Genomic DNA, 22,788 nt, shown 5'->3' with positions numbered 1-22,788 from the left:
TTGACCTGCATGCCTTTCTGGGACTGGCCCTTTAAATTTGGGAGGGTCTAATAGCTGCAGTCCTAAAATGGACATTTTGCAACTGACACCTCACAACTCCCAACACTTCTCTTCCAGCTGATAAAGAGCGATAAGAAAGAAAATAAAATTAAGGAGATGAGGCAAATTGTCATACCCCTCAATGTTTGCAACTCATATAACACTACAATAGTGGCACCAGGAGAGTCAGAAATCAATACAGATTAACCAAAAACACAAACCAGCCAGTTTACTTTCATTTTCCAATCAGAAGACAGTACAAGTAGTGAGTCTATAACTATGAAGGGGTTTTAACATTTTCAGTTTTAATATTCAAATTTAGTGTAGTAGGTAATTTGTTTTTGAAAGCTATTTTTGACCTGATCGTGTCCCTTGGGTGTGTGGCAAGCCACAGGGATTTCATTCCAAAAGAAGGCATGCGTGGTAAACAGGAAGATGTTTGTTATTTTAGGAGCAGATCTGATTACTTTAGTTAAGGATCAAAACATATATAACCTGACACTTTTATGCTGGCACCTTAGAGACTAACAAATTTATTAGAGCATTTGTTAGTCTCTAAGGTGCCACAAGTACTCCTTTTCTTTTTGCGAATACAGACTAACACGGCTGCTACTCTGAAACTTTTATGCTGGTTTGTTCAAAGTTCCTATCAAATCAAATGCTGGGGTTTGTAATTGTATTTTCAGGATCATAGGAATAAAGTAGCAAGAAAAACACAGGAGGAGATAAAGTTGCAAGTTTGACAGTAATCAGTTTCCTATATCTAATATAGCAAAGCATCAGATGACAATACCAAGCTCTAGATTAGTTCCTTTTATCATGTCACTGGAATCTACCATGCATATTTATATAGCATCTATATATCAAATTGTATGCTAGGTCACTTACAGTTCTATAACAATTGTCCCAGGTTTAATTTCATCCATCTCCATGAAAGCAAAGCACTTGGTGCTGGTAAATCTCTTCTTGGGCTTATAGTGTTTGAATTCAAAGAAAATAGCTGCACCTAAAGGTGGAAAAAGTTATCAGAGACAAACTAGTCAAATGTTGCCTATAACAGATTCCTTGGCATGAAAACATGACTGTCATCGTAACCTGTTCTACATATATCAGAGACAATGGCTTCTATTATTTCTCTAGATCTCCTGAATCAATAAGAAAAATCATGTTTCTTGAAATGTCAGAATTACTCCCCTGAGCTCGTACCCCCAATCTGTTACTCATGAATGACAGAACCACAGCTAGACAGCGTGACTGGTCCAAACAATAATGACAGGTTTCAGAGTAGCAGCCGTGTTAGTCTGTATTCGCAAAAAGAAAAGGAGGACTTGTGGCACCTTAGAGACTAACAAATTTATTAGAGCATAAGCTTTTGTGAGCTACAGCTGAAGTGAGCTGTAGCTCACGAAATCTTATGCTCCAATAAATTTGTTAGTCTCTAAGGTGCCACAAGTACTCCTTTTCTTCTTGGTCCAAACAAGTGTAACAGAGTGTACTACTTGAAAGCAAAATATGCCAAGCCACTACTCTAGGACTTGCACTTAGCTGTAGCAGTGATAACACAAGAAGTTGCTACTGCACTATAGATTCACACCCTGGCTTGCCATGCAGTAACTTGCCATGTAGACAACCCCTGGGTCCCATGAATTTTCGTGGCAGTAGTCTTGACAAAGAAAATAACAGAACGCCATTAGCCATCACCTTCAGCCCCCAACTAAAACCTCTCCAACGCATCATCAAGGATCTACAACCTATCCTGAAGGACGACCCATCACTCTCACAGATCTTGGGAGACAGGCCAGTCCTTGCTTACAGACAGCTCCCCAATCTGAAGCAAATACTCACCAGCAACCACACACCACACAACAGAACCACTAACCCAGGAACCCATCCTTGCAACAAAGCCCGTTGCCAACTCTGTCCACATATCTATTCAGGGGACACCATCATAGGGCCTAATCACATCAGCCACACTATCAGAGGCTCGTTCACCTGCGCATCTACCAATGTGATATATGCCATCATGTGCCAGCAATGCCCCTCTGCCATGTACATTGCTCAAACTGGACAGTCTCTACGTAAAAGAATAAATGGACACAAATCAGACGTCAAGAATTGTAACATTCAAAAACCAGTCGGAGAACACTTCAATCTCTCTGGTCACTCGATTACAGACCTAAGAGTGGCTATCCTTCAACAAGAAAGCTTCAAAAACAGACTCCAACGAGAGACTGCTGAATTGGAATTAATTTGCAAACTGGATACAATTAACTTAGGCTTGAATAGAGACTGGGAATGGATGAGTCATTACACAAAGTAAAACTATTTCCCCATGTTATTTCTCCCCCCCACCCCCACTGTTCCTCAGATGTTCTTGTTAACTGCTGGAAATAGCCTACCTTGCTTGTCACCATGAAAGGTTTTCCTCCTTTCCCCCCCTGCTGCTGATGATGGCTCATCTTAAGTGATCACTCTCCTTACAGTGTGTATGATAAAACCCATTGTTTCATGTTCTCTGTGTGTGTGTGTATATATAAATCTCCCCTCTGTATTTTCCACCAAATGCATCCGATGAAGTGAGTTGTAGCTTACAAAAGCTTATGCTCAAATAAATTTGTTAGTCTCTAAGGTGCCACAAGTACTACTTTTCTTTTTGCTCCTACTCTGGCTGCCTGGCTGCTCCTCCGAGTAGGAGCAGTGTTAAGACTACCGCCTTGAAGATTCATGGACCCCATTTCCAAAGTCTAAAATTACCCACCTTTTGTTAGTTTTTCAACATGTTTCTGGATCTCAATGTCCACATTAAAATGAACATAGGTGTCCTCTTTCCTTGAAGCCACCGGAGTATCCTGCACAGGGGTCAGGTCTACCCCATTCACATCTGGAAGAAATAAAAAAATTTGCCCCTTTTAAGGTCAAACATCTTTTAAAAAAACTTGTCATTTTATCATTAGCATTTATGCACTTTCCATCCTAGTATTAACAAATCTTATCCATAATCCATATTTATTACATCCTATAATCAGTTCATTGGGTTCAAATTCCAAAACCAGCACTTTATCTAGAATCTGCATCCTCTCTCTTCTGCTTCAAAGAGAGCCCCCTGAAATGTCAGTCACTATTCTGTCACCTTCCTTTTTGCGACAGGTCAGAACTAGTAAATTTTATTTTCAAAAAGGGCGATTTTTATGCTTGCCAGTGAAGTACCAAATTCCCTTTTGAAGAAAGTTTTCACATAGAGCTTAAAGGTCTATTCTGAGAAAAGTCTATGGAAAAATACAGTTGTAACCCATTACCTCTGACTGTCCAGATGCAGATAAACTTGCTTTCCTGGCTAGGAACAGTGCTCACTACTTTTCACTCCTATCAGCACTCTAGAGCCAGCCCAGGTATTGGGGAGGGAACTGGATTCCGTTATGTGAGCACAAATTAACAATTGTGTTGCTCCAGCATAAGCCAGAACAAGCAAGACTGCTGCTTATTCTACTTATGGTTGTTTGACTATTACTTTGTCCTTTCCCACTTCTACCCTCCTCCCCCCACCTGTTTGTTTCATCCATCTGTTGTGTCTAAGCATATGGTAAGGTCATGAGCTCTTTGGGGCAGAGGCTGTCTTTTTTATTGACTGGGCATGTGTGTGGCAATGCCTAGCACCTGGGCCCTGATGAAGGCATCCTGGGGCTGCTGAAATACATTAACAAATAGTCAGTGGCAGAACTCTTATGGTTGAAGAGTTAGCCACCAACTTTCAGATTCCAAACAGATTTTATGGGTTTGGAGTCAGAGACAATGAACACAGTCTCACAATGCCTTTTTAAAAAAAAAATTAAACCAACAGTCACTTTTCTGAGTAGACTCACTTTAAAAACTGGGGAGGGGAATTAAAGTAAAACCATTCTCGTTTCAAATAGGTAGTACAGTCTCCCACTGGGGAGTTAAGAGATTGATAGGTAAGTGGAAAGCAGAGTCAGACGATCATACAATTTGATAACACAGCTTTGCTTGGTAATTTCTGCTTCTCAGAAAAATACCACATGTACTGTAGGTCAGGACTGAGGGTTGTATGAGGAAAGCCTGCATAGCACTTGTACACGTTACGCTGCCTCCTGCCTGCAGCTACTAGCATTTGTGGTTTTACAATATATAACTAGCAAAGGGGAAATTTAATACATTTCAAACAACAGAACAATGTGGCAGTTTATAGGATATTTGCTTTTGAACTCTGAAATTTCATTACCCAATATTAGGATGGTGTTAAAAATTGGTACTTTACTATTAGCCAAAAGTGAAATGCATTCCTTCATGCTTGATTTGACCTAGATCGGATGTTGGATTCCAACAATAACTGTAAACCCTGGTCCCACAAATCTAGATCTCTAAGCCAGCTGGAGGGGCAAAAGAACAGAACAAAAACAACAAATTACTTACAAGGAATACTTGGGAGGGATGCGAGGAATGAAGTGTAATTAAAGAGTCTAAAAATAATGCTGAAGAACCACAGCAACATTATTAAAAATAAACCTTTTGCATCTTCAATGTCTCACTGAGAGAAATGCAGGGTGAATGTGTGTCAGGAGAGAGCAGGATTCAGGCTCCAGAGTTTTCCATCAGACAGAAGAGGCTTCAGACGGAGGGCTTCTCTATCCAAACAGTTAGTTTGCTGCAAGCTGGGGTGTGAATCTGCTCCGCACTAGACTGACATGGACCTAGTGTCCATGTGCACCCCACTGACATGCATGAGCAGTTCGTTAATGCACTTTGGTCTAGTACTCTCTTTGAGGCAAGACTACATCAAAATACTCTTAATGAACTGTTAATACAAGTCAGCAGGGTCCACAGACATGCACAGCGAGTGCAACAGGCTCGTGAGGGTAGATTCACACCCCAGCTTGCCACAAACTAAATGTTCATGCAGACAAGCTCAGAGACACAGGGTACATCTAACACTGCACTTAAAAACCTGTGGCTGGCCATGCCAGCTGTCTCGGGCTCAAGCTAAGGGGCTGTTTAATTGTGGTGTAGTCATTCAAGCTCAGGCTGGAACTCAAGCTCTGGTACCCTCCTACCTTGCAGGGTCCTAGAGCCTGGACCCCAGCCCGAGTTTGAACATCAACATTGCAATTAAACAGCCCCACAATCCTGAGTCAGCTGGCAAGGGCCAGCCACAGGTGTCTGATTGTACAGTAGCATACCCAGAGAAGCAGGGGTCTGAATGTTTAATATATTCACAGGAATCAAGAGAGCGGAGGAAGTGTCATATCCACTTGTTTTGGTTGATGGATGGTGGAGGAGATGCAGAACCCTACCCAGAAGCAAAATCAGAATCTTCTCATCCTTGACTAAGATAACTGCCTCGTAAAGCCACAAAACAGTTGTACAGAGAGAGGCATTCTGAGTTACAACAAGAGTGCTTCACTGTATGGGGAAGAGGGATCCTATTTCCCTAACACACATACGTCCCTTCACAGAGAGCAGAAGTCAGAACACAGCAGAAACAGCAATACTTACCCTTTACACTAACTGTGATATAAGGATCAATGCACTGCCCAGCATCTTTCAGACCAATTTTCTCTATTCTGATAGTGAGTAACGTCATCCCGGGTTCCGACGGCAACCTGGGTAATAAAGTACCTGGCAACAGAGAGCAAACCAAAACATTAATCCTTGGGGACTCCTACAGCTAGGGCCCTACTTGAGTCCTTCCCCCATTTTCATTGCTCATGGAAGCCTTTGTCCACCACAACCTACAGTGGATAATGAGAAGGGATAGGGATAAGTCCTAAGGCCAAGGATTTGTATCCTGATGACACATACAATTATCTAACACCAACAGATCTCAAAGTGGTTTATACATTTATAGGGTGCAAAGAAAGTCACCAGCTCTGGAGAGTGGCAAGTCAGTGCATAACATATTAAACAACATTGAGAGAGACAGGGTAAGCATCTATTTACAGGAAGCGCTGTGGGATCTTTAACGTCAAGCAGAGCAGATAGGACCTTTGGTTTTCAGGTCTCGGATTTGCACGCATTGTAAATTGCAATAGAATTCCATTTCTATAGCTCTTAAGGACTGAGACCACCCTGCTAGGATTAGAACTTGTGGTTGCAGGGAGTCCAGGCATCCATCCACCAGCTTCATGCTGATCATTTACAACTAGTAAAAGAGATGGGAGCAATAGAAAAGGGACTGTTGCACCGGTATGAACCCCACCACCTAGTGAGATAAGAGAAATACCAGATCAGCAAGGTTCTTCTAGAGCAGTGTTTCTCAACGACCAGTCCGTGGACCAGTGCTGGTCCCTGAGATTTCCCTGACACAGTTTAGGGAGGCAGCAAGCTGGCTCCTGGTATCAAAAAGGTTGAAAAACATTGGTCTAGAGTATTTAGCATCTATTGGCATTAGACATCAAAAGGCAGCAGCATAAAAAAATAAAAAAACATTTGCCAGAACTGAGAGAATATGAGGGATGCAAAGTCATTTTCAGCTAAACATTAAGAAAATCAAAGATGTTCTTTGATAAGAACTGATAAGATACTGACTGATGTTAATGGCAATACGGGTCAGACCAATGGTCATCTAGCTTAGTATCCTGTCTTCTGACAATGGCCAATGCCAGGAGCTTCAGGGGGAAGGAACCGAACAGGGCAATTATCGAGTGATCCATCCCCTGTTGTCCAAGAAGTCAAATACCCTTGAAATCAACTATAGAGTATTTCCTTCATGCTGATTTTAGACAAAGCTCGGAGGTTTTAAGACAGAATCTGGTGTTAGTGGTGCTAGATTCACAAACAGTGTAAGAGAAAGTAATCAAACTCAGGAGGAAGTCTGATGTAAAGCCTTGTTTTCAATTGCAAGTTTTATGACTCCAGAAATGAAAAGAAATAATTTCCCTTGGCAAATGGAGTCAGTCATCCCCTCCACAGGTTTAAGTTTTCTTTTCTACATTATGACAGAGACACAGGCTTCAAAATGAAGGACCAAATATTCTGCCCATAGAACTGCACCCCCAGCAACCAGGACTTCTATATAGGTTGTATGACTATTCCCACCACCTCATTGGGGTCGTTAACAAGGTTGGAACCCAGAACCTTCAGTAACAAAACCATGGGTCTCTATGGCCTTAGTTGACAGCTGTAATAGACTTATGGTTTCTATATACCAGCCACCACAGGGGACCACATCTCACAGCAGAGTGGGTCATAGCTCCACTCAGATACCTAAAGACAGGATTTGGCCCCCAGCATTTAATGATGGGACAAAGAGTGCTAACTGCAGAGTTGGGAACAAATGAATCAAAACTAAAGACTGAACTGGATAGTCCACAATACCAATGAAAACAGGCACTTTTCATGTTTGGGAAAATTGCTGACATATCCTACTTCAACACAGAGCCATTTCTCTGGCACTGTGGTTAGCCATGGGTTTTCCTGCCATGTTTATTAGACATGCTTAAAAATGAGGGCTTGTATCTCAACCAGCTCTTTCCTGTGCTCCCTACATGCTTGTAGATGTTCCCTGCCTATCCAGTATCAAACACAAAATTGAAGGAGGCATGCCAAAGCCATCTCCAAAGAACAAGGAATCCAGCCAGGGGCATAATATAAAACCTGTGATTTCAAGTCTTCGCCATCTAATGCTTGGGAGGACAGAGGGTTTTTGTTACCATGGGATATTTAATAAATAAAAAAAGCACTTTAGGAAGGGGGCAGAATTGGGCCTTTTCCTTGGGTTTGTTTTAAGAATTTTATTTTTTCCCCATGTTAATTTACTGATCCTGGAGGATGCCGGATTGACTGTGTGAAGTCCCTTATCTGCCCATAGGGTAGATGATAAGGAATAGCGATTCAAGCTTCCATCAAATGTCCCTCTCCACCTCCTGGGTCTCCTTACCATTTTAATCCCTAGCACCTCTAAGACCGCTTAAGAATGTGACAGTTATGTATGTCCATGTCATACAAGCCGCAATGTGTGTGCCTCAGGATTTGGATTGATCCATCTCATACAGACACTATCAGCTGGTAGCAACCTTTGAAAAAAATTTGATCCTGTGGTCTAGTGAAGAAAAGACTAGACATGAGAATTCCAGTCCCTCCCTCCAGGGGCCTGTCAGTTTTAACAGTCTTGAGTGAAAAAACTACCCAGGAGATAAACTTCAGTCACTTTAGCCTAAGCGACAGGGAACCCTACTTATTTCCATGCAGGACACAGAACACATTGGGGTAACATGCAAGAATGAAAGAGTATTTGTGAGGTCATTTTGTAGCCCAACTTCTGCCACAAAGCATTTCCGGTTAGCAATGCAAAGCCACCTAGGCATGCACTCCATTGAAAGAAACTCAGTTATAAATGCAACCAGCAATGCTGCTAGACAGAAAGCAAGAGAAATCAAGACAAGTAAAACAAGCAAATTTCTGGTTTCAGAGTAGCAGCCGTGTTAGTCTGTATTCACAAAAAGAAAAGGAGTACTTGTGGCACCTTAGAGACTAACAAATTTATTAGAGCATAAGCTTTCGTGAGCTACAGCTCACTTCATCGGATGCATTTGGTGGAAAAACAGAGAGAAGATTGATATACACACACAGAGAACATGAAACAATGGGTTTATCATACACACTGTAAGGAGAGTGATCACTTAAGATAAGCCAGTTTTTTCCACCAAATGCATCCGATGAAGTGAACTGTAGCTCACGAAAGCTTATGCTCTAATAAATTTGTTAGTCTCTAAGGTGCCACAAGTACTCCTTTTCTTTTTAAGAATATCTGAGGAACAGTGTGGGGTGGGATGGGGTGTGGGGGAGAAATACCATGGGGAAATAGTTTTACTTTGTGTAATGACTCATCCATTCCCAGTCTCTATTCAAGCCTAAGTTAATTGTATCCAGTTTGCAAATTAATTCCAATTCAGCAGTCTCTCGTTGGAGTCTGTTTTTGAAGCTTTTTTGTTGAAGGATAGCCACTCTTAGGTCTGTGATCGAGTGACCAGAGAGATTGAAGTGTTCTCCAACTGGTTTTTGAATGTTATAATTCTTGACGTCTGATTTGTGTCCATTTATTCTTTTACGTAGAGACTGTCCAGTTTGGCCAATGTACATGGCAGAGGGGCATTGCTGGCACATGATGGCATATATCACATTGGTAGATGCGCAGGTGAACGAGCCTCTGATAGTGTGGCTGATGTGATTAGGCCCTATGATGGTGTCCCCTGAAAAGATATGTGGACACAGTTGGCAACGGGCTTTGTTGCAAGGATAGGTTCCTGGGTTAGTGGTTCTGTTATGTGGTGTGTGGTTGCTGGTGAGTATTTGCTTCAAACTGGGGGGCTGTCTGTAAGCAAGGACTGGCCTGTCTCCCAAGATCTGTGAGAGTGATGGGTCATCCTTCAGGATAGGTTGTAGATCCTTGATGATGCGTTGGAGAGGTTTTAGTTGGGGGCTGAAGGTGATGGCTAGTGGCGTTCTGTTATTATCTTTGTTGGGCCTGTCCTGTAGTAGGTGACTTCTGGGTACTCTTCTGGCTCTGTCAATCTGTTTCTTCACTTCAGCAGGTGGGTATTGTAGTTCTAGGAATGCATGATAGAGATCTTGTAGGTGTTGGTCTCTGTCTGAGGGGTTGGAGCAAATGTGGTTATATCGTAGAGCTTGGCTGTAGACAATAGATCGTGTGGTATGATCTGGATGAAAGCTAGAGGCATGTAGGTAGGAATAGCGGTCAGTAGGTTTCCGATATAGGGTGGTGTTTATGTGACCATCGCTTATTAGCACCGTAGTGTCCAGTTAGTGGATCTCTTGTGTGGACTGGTCCAGGCTGAGGTTCATGGTGGGATGGAAATTGTTGAAATCCTGGTGGAATTCCTCAAAGTCTTCTTTTCCAGATGATGAAGATGTCATCAATGTAGGGCAAGTAGAGTAGGGGCATTAGGGGACAAGAGCTGAGGAAGCGTTGTTCTAAGTCAGCCATAAAAATGTTGGCATACTGTGGGGCCATGTGGGTACCCATCGCAGTGCCGCTGATTTGAAGGTATACATTGTCCCCAGATGTGAAATAGTTATGGGCGAGGACAAAGTCACAAAGTTCAGCCACCAGGTTAGCCGTGACATTATTGGGGATACTGTTCCTGATGGCTTGTAGTCCATCTTTGTGTGGAATGTTGGTGTAGAGGGCTTCTACATCCATAGTGGCTAGGATGGTGTTTTTAGGAAGATCACCAATGGAATGTAGTTTCCTCAGGAAGTCAGTGGTGTCTCGAAGATAGCTGGGCGTGCTGGTAACGTAGGGCCTGAGGAGGGAGTCTACATAGCCAGACAATCCTGCTGTCAGGGTGCCAATATCTGAGATGATGGGGCATCCAGGATTTCCAGGTTTATGGATCTTGGGTAGCAGATAGAATACCCCAGGTCGGGATTTAGGGGTGTGTCTGTGCAGATTTGTTCTTGTGCTTTTTCAGGGAGTTTCTTGAGCAAATGCTGTAGTTTCTTTTGGTAACTCTCAGTGGGATCAGAGGGTAATGGCTTGTAGAAAGTGGTGTTGGAGAGCTGCCTAGTAGCCTCTTGTTCATATTCCGACCTATTCATGATGACGACAGCACCTCCTTTGTCAGCCTTTTTGATTATGATGTCAGAGTTGTTTCTGAGGCTGTGGATGGCATTGTGTTCTGCATGGCTGAGGTTATGGGGCAAGCGATGCTGCTTTTCCACAATTTCAGCTCGTGCACGTCGGCGGAAGCACTCTATGTAGAAGTCTAGGCTGCTGTTTCGACCTTCAGGAGGAGTCCACCCAGAATCCTTCTTTTTGTAGTGTTGGTAGGAAGGTCTCTATGGGTTAATATGTTGGTCAGAGGTGTGTTGGAAATATTCCTTGAGTCGGAGACGTCGAAAATTGGATTCTAGGTCACCACAGAACTGCATCATGTTCGTGGGGGTGGAGGGGCAAAAGGAGAGGCCCCGAGATAGGACAGATTCTTCTGCTGGGCTAAGAGTATAGTTGGATAGATTAACAATATTGCTGGGTGGGTTACGGGAACCACTGTTGTGGCCCCTTGTGGCATGTAGTAGTTTAGATAGCTTAGTGTCCTTTTTCTTTTGTAGAGAAGCAAAGTGTGTGTTGTAAATGGCTTGTCTAGATTTTGTAAAGTCCAGCCACGAGGAAGTTTGTGTGGAAGGTTGGTTCTTTATGAGACTATCCAGTTTTGAGAGCTCATTCTTAATCCTTCCCTGTTTGCTGTAGAGGATATTGATCAGGTGGTTCCGCAGTTTCTTTGAGAGCATCTACCAATGTGATATATGCCATCATGTGCCAGCAATGCCCCTCTGCCATGTACATTGGCCAAACTGGACCGTCTTTACGTAAAAGAATAAATGGACACAAATCAGACGTCAAGAATTATAACATTCAAAAACCAGTTGGAGAACACTTCAATCTCTCTGGTCACTCGATTACAGACCTAAGATCGGCTATCCTTCAACAAAAAAGCTTCAAAAACAGACTCAAACGAGAGACTGCTGAATTGGAATTAATTTGCAAACTGGATACAATTAACTTAGGCTTGAATAGAGACTGGGAATGGATGAGTCATTACACAAAGTAAAACTATTTCCCCATGTTATTTCTCCCCCCCACCCCATCCCACCCCCCACTGTTCCTCAGATATTCTTGTTAACTGCTGGAAATAGCCTACATTGCTTGTCACCATGAAAGGTTTTCCTCCTTTCCCCCCCCTGCTGCTGGTGATGGCTTATCTTAAGTGATCACTCTCCTTACAGTGTGTATGATAAACCCATTGTTTCATGTTCTCTGTGTGTGTATATCAATCTCCCCTCTGTTTTTTCCACCAAATGCATCCGATGAAGTGAGCTGTAGCTCACGAAAGCTTATGCTCTAATAAATTTGTTAGTCTCTAAGGTGCCACAAGTACTCCTTTTCTTTAAGCAAATTTCTAGAGACACATCTAAGGTGCTACACTAAAACATGATCCTTCCTTTCTCTGTAGCTGCAAGTCAACTCACCAGTTACTTATACACAGAGAAGCCCAATTCTTTCATTACAAAAACAATTATACTTTGACACTTGGAATTAAGATATAAATGAAAGATGCCACAGCAATGACTATACACATTAAAATGACTCCTTCAATGACTCCTGAGTTAGATGAATGGTTTAGCATGTGATAACATGATGAAGCCATGAATGCAGAAGACAAGACCATGAACAATTAGACAATACAGTAATCTAATGTGAATTAAAAGAATACAGAAGCAAAGTCTATAAGTGAAGAAAGTACAATCTAACCCACTGAAACAACTGGGACAGTCTGTTGCTTAGATTCATAAGCCTCAAGTCGTCAATAGTAAATAGTTTATTTTATTTTTATTTTAGTTTGAGCCACAGAAAAGTGACAAGCCAACATCCAAGGTTAACTAATTACGCCACACAAATATTCCCACATGAAAGGCAAAAGAAATCCGGATTGTACCAAGTGGCAAGACAATTCAAAGCTGTTAGATTGTTTGCATTAAGGATGACTTCCTTTTTGAAGGCAACATCAAAACTAAGTGAAAGGCAGGGTTCAAGTGCAATTCATGCTTCAAGTTGGGCAACAAACTAAATGTGTTAATACTAAATTTACAGGGTGCCCTTACCTACTCTTGAAGGGTGGTCCTATCCTGAAAAGTGATTCTGTAAGAATGGCTCTGTGGGGCCCAATGTGTGTTATCTCACTCTGATTTTATATCTAGTGTGCTAGGTTTACCAATAAACGTGTCTTTTCTAACCATCAACCCTGCAAACCCAATTTAGCTTCAACTTCAAGCGGGGTTCTTCCCTTCTTGCACATCACTTGTACTAAAGGTTCTACAGGTTCCTAATTAGTGACACCTGCGCAGCTCCATTGCCTTCAGTGGGGTTGCAAAGGTGTATTTGATTGCAGCTTAGTAACTGTGCTGTTTATGAGGCACAAGGAGGAACAGAATCCTGCTCATTCTCTCATCCCTGCAGAGCCAAGACATCTAAAAAGGAACTAAAAGCAGTAAACACATTTCTGTAACAACAAACGGCAGATCTGTGACCCCACCCCAGGAGTACATCTGCTAAGTAAGAAGGTACCATTTGTACCTCATTACTTTTCAGAACAGAGCTGTGTTCTGTTCATGTGAACTGAATGCTTCTTTAAGAAGTGGTGGGTTCAGAGCTCTGTCCATTTACCCTCAGAACAGGTGTACCACTGGGAGGCCAGTGCAAGCTTCTCCACGCTGCTCTGCCGTTGTACCTTCACCGACTCTGAAATGAAGATGCCACCTCTTGGAATGAGATGTTAATTCAGTCTCTGTAGCTCATTCTTGGTGTCTAACATTGGCATCAATGTATTTTTCATTGTGGTAGTTTTGCACTGTAAAAGACTGTGAATTGAACTGGAGGCCTCAACCCAATTCTTACTGAGCATCACCCACTAAATGGTGGTATCTTTCAATTGCTGCCAATATGGGCGACCTAAATGCAATATAGTTGCACATTTCTCTGAGTTGCCCGGGGTCCTTCCAACTCTTTACCTACTTTAAGCATTTTAAGTAGCCAGTGTGTTGAATGTTAGACACCCTGTTTTATTTAAGCATCTCCCTCAACCCCAAACCACTGTAGCAATTTTGCTTCTTACTAAGGTATGATCATTTGGCTACAAAAGTAGTCCCCTTACTATGTGTAGGATTTAATCCTTAGATTCACTAAGGATATCTTCAACTACAACTTGTCATGTTACTTCTCATTAACAGAACTTCAGAGGTGACAAACACCAAAGACAACACAGACGTACAGCCATACAGAGGGGAAGACAAAAGTAATATCCTGGGAGTTGCTTATTTGAAACTGACAGAACTCACTTTTACACAGTTTCTCATGATAACAGCAAGACAACAGCATTCAGAAATTGCAGTTATATACTATACCATAAAGCTAGTCATGTGTAGTCTGCACATTGGCATTAAAATTTCATACTTCTACTAAATCAGCCGTTGCATATATGAATCATTTATATTATAGAGTATATGCACAGATGAAGAGAGTCCCTGCCCCAATTATGTTGCCTACAATTCTAGTACCAAATTTTTTCCCCCTTCCCAGAACTTAAATTTGGTAATTTGCTCTGAAGAAATGAGGAGAAACAATAAGGAGGTCAAAATCCCTCTGATTCTAATTTTCCACTCTTATCCCCATGAATCTTCAGCAGACAAAAATGTAATTAACAAGGTGTGTCCTCACTAGGACCTGTAGATGTATCAACTGCTCCACATGCTTTCATATGGACAGTGATTTATCCTTTGGATAGCAAAACCAAAGCAACACCCCACAATAGTTTAATGCAAACTAGTATCTCTCACAAATGATTCACCATGAAAGCAAGACAGAAAATACCCAGCTATAATTTTCATCTCCTCACTGAAGGGACAAATATGGCTCTCACTGATTAACTCTATCTGGTTCAGCCACTAGTCCAAAATTTCTATGAGATATGTATTGCTTTGTTGTCTAACCATTCGAGAAGTTCTGTTGAAGATGATCCAGGAGTGACTGGAAATGGCTTCCCCTTATAACAGCTTCTAAACAAGTCCCACGTCCCTTCCTTGATGTATGAAATATTTCAGATGATGAAGCTGGTCACCCTACCTGGAACTCTGGCAGGAAAAGAATCTGGAGACCCTGCTCCAGCTCCACCATCCTCATCATCTTCCTCAAATTCCAAGTTCTCCTCTTCTCCAGGTGCTAAAATCTTCCTGTAAGACAAAACCTAGTGACTTATCTTAAAATAAAGTTTATGATTGGAAAAAAGTCACCACCCCCAGATTTAGCGCAGAAGCAACACATTGTCCCAAGACACACACTTAGCACTTTTGATCATCTGATGCTATACACACTAACCAAATTGAGCCTGCAAAGCTAGCATACAAATTAGACAGACAGAGATTATGGGCCAAATTTGAGTGGACTCTAAATTTGGATACCAGGGGCCTGATTTTTCCACTAATTTCAAGTGACATTGAATGTTTAACAAATCTGAGGCACAAAAAAAGGCTATGGGTATCTAAAGTTTAGGTACCCCAAAATAAGAGGCTGCTTTTAAAAAAAATTGTGTTACCAAGGCAACATGGCAAGTATGCGACCCAAGGAGTTCATGTCTCCCACTTTTTTTGCTCTAACCACTAGACCATGCTGCCTTTCATACCAATTCAGTTTTTACATGTACAAAACCACAATTTTCCTTACCTGAGTGGGACAGGCTGAACATCAAAGGGGAATTCTTTATTATAGGTGAGGATATTCTTTAAGACTATAAAGAAAAAAAAAAGCAGATTTCATTTGCTAAGAAAATGAAGTTTACAAAAACAAAACAAAAAAAAACCTACCCTGCACAACTTAATGGTGCTGTCTGTGTCCATTCTCATGGTGCCCTTGTGACAGATACATCAAATGCACCAAAGAGCCAGTGACAGTACAACTAGAATTACATCATCACAATAAGGTCACGTCCACATAATAGCTTAGCTCAAGATGATACAGCTACCCAGAAAGGCGAGGGTTTAGCCACATTTACATTGTCAGAAGTATGAAGAGAAACAATGAGCCTTAGTGTAGTGGGAGCAATCCTGAGACAATAACTTTGGTACTGGCAATCCTTGGCAGGAGTTCTCAGATGTTAGCATTACAGGCATCCATCCTAGCTCCAATCAGGCTGACAATTCCCCAGAACTGACATTCCTTAATACACACCTAGAGTACATTTATAGCAAATACAGATTTATAGCAAATATATCTAGAACAGGTACTATTAAAGTCTGACTGTGGTGCTGTTGAAGTGTAATTTCGTTGAGACTTGCTATCCCACGTAGGCATACAAGGCAAGCTAACATGCAGAGCCAGGAAAATTCAAAGTAGAGCAAAGAATAATATGAGACCCTTAGGAAACCAGTGGATATTGAAGGCTGTAGCTGCTCCCAGGAAAGTAGCAGCAAATTTGCAGCTCTGCGCTTAATACAGGAAACTTACCCATTTCAATTATGGGGTCTTATTCTCTCTCTCACATGCATTTTTTTTTTAAACCAGTGGATTCAAAAACTGAAAGTGGAATTTTCAGAAGCACCTCAGCTGGGGACCTACCTCCCTTCAGCACTTTTGAAAACTCCACCCTCCAATGTTATCATCAGAAAACCCAGATGAAACTCCCCAATTTAAATCTATCAGTTTGTATGGCGGGGGTCCAGTTCAAGAGCAAGCCAATTTGGTTCCAAAGGCACAAATGGCAGTTAGGTGCCTAACAGCTAATGACTCTCCATGTGTCTTGGGTGCCTAACTGCTCTCTGTGCTTCTGAAATTCTCCCCCTAAATCTACATTCGAGCCAAAAAACTACATTAAGGGTGTAAAGTCAAGCATTCAAAAATTAGGAAGTGCCAGAGTTATGGTTGCATATGCAACCTTAATTTGGCCTGCTTAACTGTATAGATCACAGGGTAACCGGCACCTGTCACTGAAGTAGGTCCACCTCCCATGTGTCGGAGCATTTGGTCATTTAAGAGGGTAGGGCAGCACCTGGGATTATAGAAGGAATTCCAGTGAGGGAGGACTGGCTATGGAGAACAGAAGTGGCTGAGAGTTACAAAGCAGGAGTAGCAGGACTGCCAGAGTCCCCTGGGAGAGAAGGCAGTGAGACCAGAGATGTGAAGGATGAGCTGAGGAATAGTTTTCTGGTTAATTGGTTAAGTATAGACAATTAAAAAAAAACTCTTAAGAGACTGTGGGAGTGGCAATGAGTCCTTCGAAGCTGGGGAGAAGCCCTGTCTTGTGACAGTATACATTATGATACAGTCTTTACTTAAATGGCCACATACTATTTCCTTCCACAGCACCCCTGCCTCATTCTGTACACAGAATGGATGGTGCTCATGGAACGAAGCTAGTCAATATTTATACTCATCTGTCACTGTGCACACCATCCAAACCCTACAGTACATAAGGAACTATTCATTACTCATGGGGTTTTCTATGATGTTTTTGTCACATCTTTGTTCTTCATAAATATCAATGATTTAATCTTCACAACACCCCTGTGAGGTGGAATTTATTATACCAATTTTACACTTGGGTAACTGAAGCACAGAACTTAAAACCAATTTAAGAAGCCTAGGGCTTGATTTTTAAGAGCATTTGGCATTTTATATGTTCAGAGCACAGCTCCCACTGACCTCAGTTGCAGCTGTGACTACTCAGCACATCTGCAAATCAGACTCCAGGTATCTCAAGATAGATACCCAGTAAACCTCTCCCTACAGCCCCAGTTCCCTTCCTCCACCCCCACTCCCCAGCTGCTGCCCCTGCTGGGTTCCTGTGCCCATCATCCACCACATTCTTCACAACATATCATTTGATTTGGGTCAGGCATCTTCCTCCTCCATGCTGCCTGGGTACTGGTAGGAGGGAGCACAGGTGGGATGCTCCTGCTCTCAGCTCCTTTGCCTAATACCACATCAGCCTGTGGAAGTAGGGAGAAAATTGCCAGGAATGTCCTGCTTGATCCTTCTGAGTGGATGACACATGTGCAGTCTGGTCACAGACATGAGCTGTGAGAGGATGGAGAAAGCCCCGAATACAGACCAAATCTTCAGAGAATTTAGCTGCCAAATTCTAATAAGTCTAATGAGCATGTGCTAACTCCAAAATTTCAGAAGCTCATAACTTGCCAAAATTCGGGCAAATTTTCATGGGAACCACAGAGGGCACCAGTGTGACATCCCTTCACCAATCAAAGAATGGAAGTAACAGTTTCCCAACTAAACAACTGTAAGAATTTTACTCTGGCATAACATTTTTCTCAAACTTATTCTACATAATCGCAGTAGAAGAACCTATTTACAACAGTATCTGAATGCCTTCAGCAACATAATTAACATCTGTCATGTGTGTGTTCTTCATGCATTCTCTCATCTTCCCCCCAAGAAAAGAAGTGTGGCTGCAGGGGAGCATTTTGATTTGGGGAATATTTTTTAAATGCACGTATTGCTATGCATTTATTAGGGAAGACTAGGTCAAAGTGCATCTTTACCTTAAGTGGAAGGTAGTGAGGTGTGTCATGGTCCTTAGCTCCTGTTTGAGTTCACTGCACAGTCTCCATTCCCACGGAAAGCTCCATCTCCTGGAAGTGAGCTTTATTCTTATGGTAGGAAGTTCCACTGTACCCAAGGATCAGAGCTGATGACCAGAGTCTGTATCCTGGAGCTTTAGGTGATATTTTAGATACCCTGGGCCCAGGCCACTAAGGCCTTGAAGATAAGGACTGAAACCTTGAACTTGATTTGACATTCTCTGGCATTCACTGATGTAGCCACTGCCACTTCTAAAACGTCAGACTGCCTACAGGAAATTAACTGTTGGCTGAAGAGCAGCTGGCTCAAGCAGGATTACTGTAAATCATTTTTATCAGAAGCTGAATGTGAAACTGACTCACAGCATCCATATGGTACAGAATGTAGCAGCCCCAATTCACCATGGCTCAGGCTTCCGTAAACACATCATGCTTGGGCTAAGCTCCCTCCCCAGCTCCCAGTTGGCATCTAGTGTCAGTTTAGGTCCTTGGTCCTAATTTTCAAGGCAATTAATGGATCAAGCTCCACCTACATCAATGACCAAACTTTGATCTGTGAACCCCCATGACAGCTGCGCTCCTCCGGGACAATTCAGATCACAAAGACCAGGATGAATCATGAGAGCTCAGACAAGCATTCTCTGTGAAGGGACCAAGCTCTGGGACAAACTTCCAGAGGAGACCCAGTGAATCCCAAGTCTGACCCTGTCAGGGTTACCTCCCCACTCTGAACTCTGGGGTACAGATGTGGGGATCTGCATGAAAGACCCCATAAGCTTATTTCTACCAGCTTAGGTTAAAACTTCCCCAAGGCACAAATCCCTTCTTGTCCTTGGACAGTATTCATTGCCACCACCAAGTGAGTTAGACAAAGATTCAAGGAAAAGAACCACTTGGAGTTCCTGTTCCCCAAAATATTCCCCCCAAGCCCTTTCACCCTCTTTCCTGTGGAGGCTTGAGAATAATATCCTCACCAATTGGTACAGTTGAGCACAGACCAAATCCCTGGGTTTTAGGACACTAAAACCAGATTCTTAAAAAAAACCCAGAACTTTACTATAAAGAAAAAAAAAAGTAGAAGAAGCACCTCTGTAAAATCAGGATGGAAGGTAATTTTACAGGGTAATCAGATTCAAAACACAGAGAATTTCCCTCTAGGCAAAACTTTAAAGTTACAAAAAAAAAAAAAAAAAAAAAAAAAAAAAAAAAAAGAGGGATAAACCTCTCTCTAAGCATAGGGAAAATTCACAAGCTAAAACAAAAGATATTCCAACGCACTTCCTTGCTATTACTTACTATTTCTGTAATTTTAAAGGTATCGTTCAGTAGGAGCTGGATTACTTGCTTGGTCTCTCTCTGTCTCCTGAGAATACACACACAGAGCACAAAAAGAAAGCCTCCCCCACCGGCCGCTTTGAAAGTATCTTCTTTCCCCATTGGTCCTTCTGATCAGGTGCCAACTAGGTTAATTGAACTGATTAACCCCTTACAGGTAAGGGGATTCTGTACCTCTGGCCAAAAGGGATTTTATATTACTGCATACATAAAGGTGGTTACCCGTCCCTTTATATTTATGACAGACCCTCTTTAGAAAGTGGTGAAAAGCCTTCTTCGAGAAAGCCTTTACACCATATGCAGTGCTTAATTTGGCAGGGCTTGCTAGGGCTGGGCCCCAGCACCTCTGGGCTTGGCAGTTCATAGCCTCAGCACCTCTAGCGCTGCATCAGTTATGAATGTAAAAAAATTGCTTGAGCGCCAGCACCTCTTTCATTACAAATTAAGCACTGAGCATACATGATACTCACTTTGAATACTCCTTTTATTTTCAAACCCCTACAAACTTCCCAACCACCCCTTTGCCCCCCCCCCAAAAGTTCTACCCCAGTGATTCCATGACATCCATTATTCTTGCTATTGATTTTACATGGGAGAGTCTCAGATACTATGGTAATGAGTGGCAGTATAAAACCTTAAGATAGAACAAGTCTGATGTGCTCCCAGTAGCCAGTGCTGCTGAGAACCTTAACTGTTTTAGCTGAAATGTCTTTTAAAAAAAAAAAAATTCAACACGTGGCAGACACAAAGCATGAAGAATTTCAGCCCTAATGGTTTAAGTTTCTGTTGCTTGATAATTTTGTCAAAAAGTCTAATGATGGAAAACCATTAGGCTTCCTTAACTATAGACATCACCACCTGCATCACCTATAATTATCCATTAACTTTTGTTGACTAGGATCATCACCAAAGCACTGTGAGGAAAATTCCCCTATCATCCAGAATGCATCAAAATTAGCAATGGATGTGTTATCCTTCCTTTTCAAAGACAAAAGCCTGATGGCTGTTTAGCATAGAGGAATCAGGCTCCCCGTGCATTGCAAGTACATCTTCTCATCATTAACAATGCCACAGGACACCTGAAAGCCTCTGAGGGTATATACTCGCAAATATATGTACGTTACAGACCACAGCATATAAAAATCTTTCCCTTACAATTTTTGCAACAGAAAAAACCCCTCACTAACTACATGACTTGTAATATAGAAAGGGACATTCTCCACTTCCCAGCTTAGATTTACATAACAGAGGACTGTAGGGAAGGCTTGTATTACAAAAACTTAATTATTTTTACCAAATGTACTACAGAATACTTTATTGTAAGCATTTTATAAAGTATCCAATGAGTATTACTGTAAGTGATCAAAAGTACCTTCTATGACACACTAGCCTTTCTTTTTGAAGTCTGCTCACTTATTCACCAATTTGAAAATTTAACCAACCAGTTTCCCAGTCACTGATGTAAGTGAGTGAGGTTCTCTGTAATTATTCATATTTGCCTGGAATTCTTTTTAAAAGGGATATTCTATGATCACTGCAGACTTGCCCATTTGCAAATTAGGGTTAGTATTGTTCCAGCCTTTTTTAGGAGGCCTGGTACTGAACTATTAAAAATACCCCAAACATTTTGTTTTCAATACTAACAGCATAGAGGGCTTAAAAAACATTGTATACCTAAACTTAGGCCCAGAATTAAGTTTTGTAGTATAACATTTTTGCAAAACCTGATAATTGTTTAATACTCTTAAATGTTCAATGGAAAGAATCATTTGGATTTTGTATATTTAATCTGAAGCTCATCATTTTACTGACATTATCTACCTAAATGAGGATAACTGCCTCATCATCACAGTAGCTGAATACATAATGAATTCATCCTAATTCACCCTTGTGAGTAAAGTGGGCATCACCATTTTGCAGATAAGGAACTGAGGCACAGTGAGATTAAGAGATTTGCCCACAGTTCCACAGGGAGCCTGTGGCAGGCTAAGTCTTGTACTTAGATCTCTGGAGCCTCACTCCAGTGCCTTAATCCCTGAAAGGTCAGTGAGGGAGATATACCTATTGCTTCTTGGAAGGAAAGCAGTTTTTAATAGCACACAAACACTACAAACATTTTGGACGAAGGACAGAAGAGGTTTTTATGAATTTCAAAATTCCCCTGCAGTGCTGGAAAACATAGCTAAGCGGTAATGTGTATGAGACACAAAGTAAAACCATCCAAGCTTAGTGAATTGCAAGAGGGAACACAGCCTAAAGACAGAAAGAAACTTGATCAGACTTTTATATTAACCCACTATCAGAAAAAAAATGTTTATACTTCATTTTTCATGTATAAGCAGTATTAGATTCTTCTCTGTTCTCAGAGAGAAACAGACTTGTTACTACGAATACACAACACTCTGAAAGACTTATTCGGTAATTCACCTTTATTGCCACTGGAGGACAGACAACAATTATCAGATGTAAATAGAAAAAAAATTATAGCTCTGACAGGATCACAACTTTAGATATCATAATGTACTATGCTATATGGGTAAAATGTAAGTAAAATAACTGAATTAAAGTTAGAAACAGTATATGTCTTCACAGGCAAAATGTGTAATTTAACATCTTATACATGTTTCCCATGACAGCCTTTTTAACACGATACCACAATATTGTCTGTCTTTAAATTAAATTACTAAGTGACGTCTGTTCTACATTTCAGGTGAGATTCTTACTTGATGTTGCTCCATTGATTTGAGCTATAGTGATTTACATCAGCTGAAAACTGTGTCAGACACCCACTAATGGTGGGATTTTTGAAAGCATCCAAGGAAGTTAGGAACACAAAGCCCTTTGAAAGTGATTTATGTTCCTAACTTTAACAGGTAATTTTGAAAATCTCACTATAAATCTTTTACACAGCATTCTTTTGGACCATTGTAGAACGCTGACGAGGGGATTTTCAAAGACATTCAGCATTGGCCTAACTACTTGCCAACGCTGAATGCATTTGAAAACCTCAGTATTACTCCATGCTTACAATTAAATGTGCAGGTCATGTCACAGCAAACGGATTAACGTACAGATGGCAATAACTTTGTATAATGCTAGACAAGCTTAACAGAAATCCATCAAAATGCACCGTGCCATCTGAGGACCTGATATGTCTGGAGTAATCAGCTTTGCTCATTATTCATTGCTATAGGTAAAATGTGGGCAGTACGTTCCCCTCCCCTCCTCCGAAGCTCCTTGTGTATTCTTCCCTGCATCCCTCACTTTGAGAGCTTCTGGTTTATAGAATACGCT

The 22,788-nt window shown here is 41.5% G+C and overlaps 1 protein-coding gene across 2 annotated transcripts in view; it reads right to left on the bottom strand.

Moving 5' to 3' along the window:
* Nucleotides 1-22,788, bottom strand: part of AIDA (axin interactor, dorsalization associated) — a 53,974-nt gene that overhangs the window by 2,615 nt on the left and 28,571 nt on the right. The window contains exons 5-10 of one of the 2 annotated variants that reach the window (XM_043511724.1): nt 15,290-15,353; nt 14,693-14,799; nt 12,164-12,175; nt 5,548-5,670; nt 2,798-2,920; nt 928-1,045 (exon numbers count right to left, since the gene is read on the bottom strand). In XM_043511724.1, coding sequence (XP_043367659.1) covers nt 928-1,045; nt 2,798-2,920; nt 5,548-5,670; nt 12,164-12,175; nt 14,693-14,799; nt 15,290-15,353 — 547 coding nt within the window. The remainder of the gene's footprint in view (nt 1-927; nt 1,046-2,797; nt 2,921-5,547; nt 5,671-12,163; nt 12,176-14,692; nt 14,800-15,289; nt 15,354-22,788) is intronic. The other variant, XM_038393959.2, reaches the window with a different exon arrangement.

The sequence above is a fragment of the Dermochelys coriacea genome, chromosome 3 (genome assembly GCF_009764565.3).
Source record: "Dermochelys coriacea isolate rDerCor1 chromosome 3, rDerCor1.pri.v4, whole genome shotgun sequence".
NCBI lineage: Eukaryota > Metazoa > Chordata > Testudines > Dermochelyidae > Dermochelys > Dermochelys coriacea.
The sequence above is the reverse complement of the archived record's forward strand: the minus strand, read 5'-3'. Positions and strand labels throughout refer to the sequence as shown.